This window comes from Rhinopithecus bieti, unplaced genomic scaffold (assembly GCF_001698545.2).
Source record: "Rhinopithecus bieti isolate Rb0 unplaced genomic scaffold, ASM169854v2 scaffold_38981, whole genome shotgun sequence".
Taxonomy (NCBI): Eukaryota; Metazoa; Chordata; class Mammalia; order Primates; family Cercopithecidae; genus Rhinopithecus; species Rhinopithecus bieti.
This window is the reverse complement of record NW_016819573.1, coordinates 1,606,613-1,613,156: the sequence shown is the minus strand read 5'-3', so window position 1 is coordinate 1,613,156 and position 6,544 is coordinate 1,606,613. Positions and strand designations below refer to the sequence as shown.

Sequence of the window (6,544 nt, the reverse complement as noted above, 5' to 3'; positions counted from 1 at the left end):
TTTTTTTGAGACAGAGTCTCACTCTTGTTGCCTAGGTTGGAGTGTAATGGCACAATCTGAGCTCACTGCAACCTCCGCCTCCCGGGTTCAAGCGATTCTCCTACCTCAGCCTCCTGAGTAGCTGGGATTACAGGCATGCGCCACCACACCCGGCTAATTTTGTATTTTAGTAGAGACGGGGTTTCTCCATGTTGGTCAGGCTGGTCTCGAACTCCCGACCTCAGGTGATCCACCTGCCTTGGTCTACCAAAGTGCTGGGATTACAGGCGTGAGCCACTGTGCCCGACTTGAAATCACCTCCCAGAGCCTCCTGTCACTATCTGTCACTGGGCCTTTCTGTGCTCAGTTTCCCCTTCTAGGATAATCATAGCAAATATTTACATTCCGTTTACTTGCTCTATGCAGTCACTGAGTGCTTTACACGAATGAATTCATCAGTCCTCACTACAACCCATAAGGCCAGTACTATCATTATTAAATTGACTCAGGGAGATGAAATCACTTGCCCAGATCACACGGTACTAATGGCAACGCCACAGCTCTACCCTCCCACTGGGCCACCTCAGGTTTTGCCTGTGCACTGAGTGGTTGTAAGGCGTGAAGGCAGTTAGGGGCTATTTTTCAGTCCTGCCTGATTATCAGACTGGCCAAGGTGCTTGGAACCACACAGATTCCCTGGCCACCCTTTACCCACTGGCCAGATGGCTAGTGGGGTGGGGATGGGGAAGGAAAGGGGTGAGGAATCTGTATTTTAACAAGTCTTGAAAATTGGGCCAGTTTGGAAAATCCTAAGATAGTCACTGAAAAGTGGCCCACTGTAAGCTCAGTGCAATGTGGCTGAACTAGGGAGAGTGTTTTGGCTGTAATTAACCGAAATTCCCATTTAAAATGTTTTATCTGTTAAGGAAATGTATCATTCTATGGCTCTGCCTCGATCTCTTTGTAAGAACTTTCTAAAGGAGAGAATGTCTTTCCCAGAAGCCTCTTTCCCCAGAAAACTTCCCCTCACATCTCATTGGCCAGAAATGTCACATGACCCTCCCCCATCTAAACCAATCACTGGCCAGAGGAATTAGGTCACTACTGTTGGCCTCAACCAATCAGAAGCCAGGCTCTGGGGGAACATGGCTTTTTGAAAGGAGTTGGATTCTTGAACAAAGTAAGGATTCTGCCTACACAAAAAAGTGGGTGAGTCCCAAGTGACTCACTTACCGTACCTGGGTTAGTTGCTAGAGTTAGGAATAGTAGGGCTATAAACGAGGGCTGTATGAGGTATTGCAGGAGCACCAAAGAGGAAGCAAAGGGCTCTGCCTGGAGAAGAACCATGGAGGACTTCCTGAAAGGGGCATTGGAACCTGGTCTTATAGGATGAAGAGTTCACCAGTCAATCAAGGTTTCTAGCAGCCAGGTTCCCTCACCTTCCACTAGATTCTGCCCCCTGTCCAAGGCCATCCAGCAAGACCGTCCATTCTGTTTACCACCCACAGGCCTGAAGATAAAGCCAAGGGGCTGGCGGTCCTGATCGATGCCAGGAAACAGCCCCCACAGCCTGGTCTGGTCAGTGCCCTTCAGGCCACCCAGGTGAGTGGGAGGTGGAGAGCCTTAGCCTAGTAAGTCCTGGAAGCCACCAGGGGCCTCCTGACATTCACAGAGCCCAGGAGTGCTTAGGGCTGGGACCAGGACTCTCAAGCAGGAACTTTTACCGCAGACAACAGAAAACTCAGCCCTAACAAGCTTGAAGCTCATTGGTTCATGTCACTGGACAGTCCAGGAGCCAAGTCCAGTTTCAAATATGGCTCGATCCAAGGGCTCAGCTATTGTCACTAGAATCTGGTTCCTCTCTCTCCATTTCTGACCCCGTTCTTTTTGGAGGATGCCAAGCCACCCCGCTTGGCACCCCGTGCCCCTTGGTGGCCGGATGGCTCCCAGCAGCTCTGACTTCACATGGTCTCTAATTTAAATCCACTAGGAAAGAGTAAGAGATCATTTTCCCAGAGGTCTCGGCAAACATTTATTTGTGTCTCAGTTACAGTGGGTTCAGGAGTCCCTCCACACCCAACCCTGTGGCCTGGGCGTGAATGCTACATACTGATTGGCTTAGACTTAGATCACATAAAGCTCATGAGCTGAGAAGGGAGGAGAGAAGAGATTCCTATCCAGCCATTATGGGTAGCAGAGTCAATGGAGGTTCTGCATCTGCTTACCTTATGGTCTAACCTCCTTCGCTTTGTAGATGGGCAAACTGAGGCCCAGAGGGGCAGGTCATCTAGAAAGGTTTGCAACACAGCTTGAACCTACTGCTCTCATGACTTCCAACCAATGATTCACGGTCCAAACATATCACACAAATATCCCAGCCATGGGGGGGCCCCATCCTGTCCTTGTGGCCCATTTGCCTGCATCTTACAGGGGATGAAGGAGGAAATCAAAGTGTGTGAGGCTTCATGAAGGCTTGGGCAGAGCAACTCTGCAGTGGTTATCTTTGACAGGTTCAGGTCCCAGCCTCCATCCGAGCTATTCTCTTCCTGGGGGAGAAGGAGGCGGCTCTTCAGCTGCAGACATTACCTGACATCCAGGTGAGGGGGACTCAGGGTCGGCAGTTGAGGAGGGGAGCCGTTGGGCTCTAGCTGAGCTGGGGTTAAGGGGAGGGAGAACTGCAGAATTCATGAGCTAGAAGAGACCTTGAAATAATCTAGTGTAGGGCAATAAATACGAGGCCTGAGTGCTACCACTCCCCAGTATAGCTCTGTGGCAGGCATCGTCAAATCAGTCACAAAATGATTTCTCTCTGGCTATCCTAGCAACTCCTGGTGGGTGCTGCCACATGATCGAGAATTGCACATGGCATGGAACCTATCTGAAAAGCTTCATCTGGTCCATCCCTCCTCCCTTTCTTTTCAGAGGGGGAAACAAGCCTAAGGCCACACAGCAAGCTAGACGCAGAGCTGGAGTTACCTGACTCCGGTGCCTTTTTCACACTGCGGTCAGACCTGCTCTTCCTGTATTTCTCACCCTAATTAATACAAATGTGGAGCTGAAGTGGGATTTTGCAGGAAAGAGCCCTGCAGCTCCCTTTAATTAGTGCCATACACCACAATAATGAGTATGGGCAGTCAGTCCTCTGTCCTGCTTCGGGATGTGATTTTCAAACTCTCCTTCCTTCTGGTGAGTGAAGAGGCACATTGTGGGTTGGAGACGTGCTTTTCTAACTTTAATGTGCTTACTGATCTCTTGGGGAAATACATTAACGTGCAGGTTCTGATTGAGTAGTTCTGGATGGGTCCTGGGACTCTGAATTTCCAACATGTCCTAGGTGATGCTGGTGCTGCTGGCCCATGGACCACACTTTGAGTAGCAGGAATATCAGGTGGGTCCAAAAAAACCACAGAATCCACCAAATCCCAAGCCTAGGTACTGGAGCTATTCCCAGCATAAACCTCAAATTTCTCTGCCTGGGAGAAGCAGTCACCTAGTTCTTCTTCCATCTCTTAGGGGACACTGTTGGGATTTAGTGACTTTTCTCACCAGCCCCAAGAAGGAAACAGCTCTTGGTGGCTGTGCAAGGATTACAAAGAAGTTTCATCACAAGGGCCAGCTTCAATCCATTTGTGTGATTGCCCGGAGAGCTGTACTGGGAAGGAGCTAAGCTCAGAGGGACTGAGTGCTATGATTGATTAATGATGCCTGCCTTGGGCACAGGCTAGGAGAGTGGCAGTATGAGTGCTGTTTATTTGCCGTTCCTTAACTGGGTTCTGGTTCTGAATTTTGATTTGTAAGTTTCCAGAGAAGATTGGTTGCCCACAAAGCAACTTTTAAAGCTAGAGTCAGCCTTACTTGTGGGAGGTGAACTGGTGCTGGGGCAGGGATCTGGGCAGGACCTTCTGAAATGACTGTCCTCACATTGAGTCTCTGGTTCTCCTGATTCTTTGGTCTGCAGGTGGAGGTGCTGACCTCATTGAAGGCCCTCAGCCACCATGTGGACCCCAGCCAGCTGCCCGCAGCCCTGGAAGGCCCCTTCCCCTACTGCCACACCGAGTGGGTGCAATTCTTCCAGGTGTTTACCATCACAGCCTTTAGCCCCTGACCTGCACTCCTTCTCTTCCTCTCTTCACTCTTCTGCCTCAACCCTGCTATGCTAAAAAATGAACAGTCACTTAACAAATGTTTACAATGAAGGTACAGAGTAGAATGATTAAGAGCTTATGCTCTGGGGCCAGGCTGCGTGCGTTGCAATCCCAACTCTGCTGTGTGATTTTGGATAAGTTACTTACCTTCTCTGAGCCTTGGTTTCTGCATCAGCTAAATAGGGGATAATAACAGTACCTCCTCATGGGATTTTTGTGAAGATTAATTTAGTTAATGTGGGCAAAGAGCTTAGAAGAGTGTCTGGCACAGAAGAGCTATGTCTATGTTAACTGAAAATAAATTTACAGGGCTGGGCGCTGTGGTTCACACCTGTAATCCCAGCATGTTGAGAGGCCAAGGTGGGTGGATCACATGAGGTCAGGAGTTTGAGACCAGCCTGGCCAACATGGTAAAACCTCATATCTACTAAAAATACAAGAAAGAAAAAGTTAGCCATGCATGGTGGTATGCACCTGTAGTCCCAGCTACTCGGGAGGCTGAGGCATGAGAATCACTTGAACCCAGGAGGCGGAGATTGCAGTGAGCCAAGATCACACCACTACACTCCAGCCTGGGTGGCAGAGTGAGACTCTGTCTCAAAAATAATCATAAAATAAAATAAAATAAAATAAATAAAATTTACAGGCACTTGCTCTATGGACCCACACAACTCAGGAAGCTCAGGGTCTGGTTCCCTCCAATAAGAGGGAGGAAATAAGGCAGCCGCCATTGCTGGGCTCCTTTCCTGTGTGATCGCAGTCCCTCCTCCCCACAGCCCCAAGAGGGGGCATTTCATACCCAATTCAGTACATGAGGACACATAGGGCGAGGGTGCCTTTCAGTGGGCTTAAACCACACCAAAACCCATGCCCGTCAATGACCCTGGCTTCTCTCTAGACCAGGGTTGTTCAACCGTAACCTATTCACATTTGGGGTCAAGCAATTCTGTTTTGCGGGGAGCTGTCTTGTGCGTTGCGACATGCTAGGTACCAGCCCCGGCTCTACCCACTGTTTGCACCCCACAAATTATGACAATTAAAGAATGTCTCCTGACATTGCTGAATGTCCCTGGGGGGCAAAGTCACCCATCATTGAGAACCACTGGTCTATACTAACAGTCTAACATGGTGGCTTATTTACTTTTTGCCCAGGTGATTTTTTTTTAATTGTGTGTTTTTGAATAGGCAGTAAGTATATTCACATTTCAAATGGTACAAAAGATACCTACTGAACAATTCCCTTTTCTGCTTGTCCCCCAGGGTCCTAGCTTCCCTTTCCAGAGGCCTCCAATGAATCCACTGGTTTTTGAACTGTGTTTTAGCTTTAAACCCTTTCCTTTACATGAAATCTTACCTATAGGCCCACTACATAGATCTGAGAATGACGATAAACACAGTACGGGCTGGGCTCTGTTCTAAGTGCCTTGCATATATTAATGGGTTTAATCCTGACACAACCCTATAAGGCAGGAACTACTATGATGTCCATTTTAAAGAGGAGGAAGCAGAGACACAGAGAGGTTAAGTAACTTGCCCCCCAAGGCCTCACAGCTTGTAAGTGATGGAGCTGGGCTGAAGCGGGACTCAGCCGAGAATGTGCCCTAACTCCCCTCTTCCTTCCCTTACCAACCACGGTATCGCCACAGGCCTGGGAGTCGCTCAGGCCTGTCTCCTTTCTTCTCCCTCACTCATATGCAACACCAGTGGTTCTCAAAGTGTGATCCCCCAGGCCAGCAGCATGAGCAACACCTGGGAACTCATTAGAAATGCACTTTCTACCATGCCTCGCCCCAGAGGAACTGAAGCAGAAACTCAGGAGCAGAGCCCAGAGCCTGTGTTTTAACCAGCTCTCCAGATGCTTCTGATGCACCTGGAGTTGGAAAGCCACTGCTTCCCACCTGCCCTGTGCACTCCTGGGATGGAAAGGCATGGTCTGGGTTGGCCTGGACTGACACCCACCCTCTGGTCCTCTGTCCTGCAGAAGCTGGACCCTTTCCTTACTGACCTCCAGCAGGCCTCTTCCCTGCTGCAAGCTTCCATCGAGGAATTCGAGAAGGCTGACCCCCCTGGCGGGATGCAGGTGAGCCTGGAGCACAGTGGGTGAGGAAGCCACACTACATCCCAGACTCCAGGGACCAAGGACTTTGAGAAGGGGGCAGCCTGGGGAAAAGGGGGAGGACATTATCATCCCTGTTTTTCATCATTCACTTGACTCATATTTGAGGGGCACCCACTTTGTACCCTGCACTGGAGACCAGCCTGGGGCAAACTGACTTGTCCCTGCCCTCTCGGGGTTCATGGTGCTGTGGCAGAAGTGGTAATTTAAAAAGCAAACAAATAAATGGGTATGTCATTCCAAATTGTGTCAAGTCCTGTGGAAGTAAGACTGGGAATAATGAGGGAGGAGGGCCTCTTTGAAG

At 49.5% G+C, this 6,544-nt stretch overlaps 1 protein-coding gene across 3 annotated transcripts in view; it reads left to right on the top strand.

The window, feature by feature from the left end:
• The window catches only part of KIAA1755 (KIAA1755 ortholog), a 63,650-nt gene that overhangs the window by 29,739 nt on the left and 27,367 nt on the right, over nt 1-6,544 (top strand). For all 3 annotated transcript variants that reach the window (XM_017859124.1, XM_017859121.1, XM_017859122.1), the window contains exons 6-9: nt 1,488-1,581; nt 2,490-2,576; nt 3,938-4,054; nt 6,106-6,204. In XM_017859124.1, the coding sequence (XP_017714613.1) occupies nt 1,488-1,581; nt 2,490-2,576; nt 3,938-4,054; nt 6,106-6,204 (397 nt within the window). The remainder of the gene's footprint in view (nt 1-1,487; nt 1,582-2,489; nt 2,577-3,937; nt 4,055-6,105; nt 6,205-6,544) is intronic.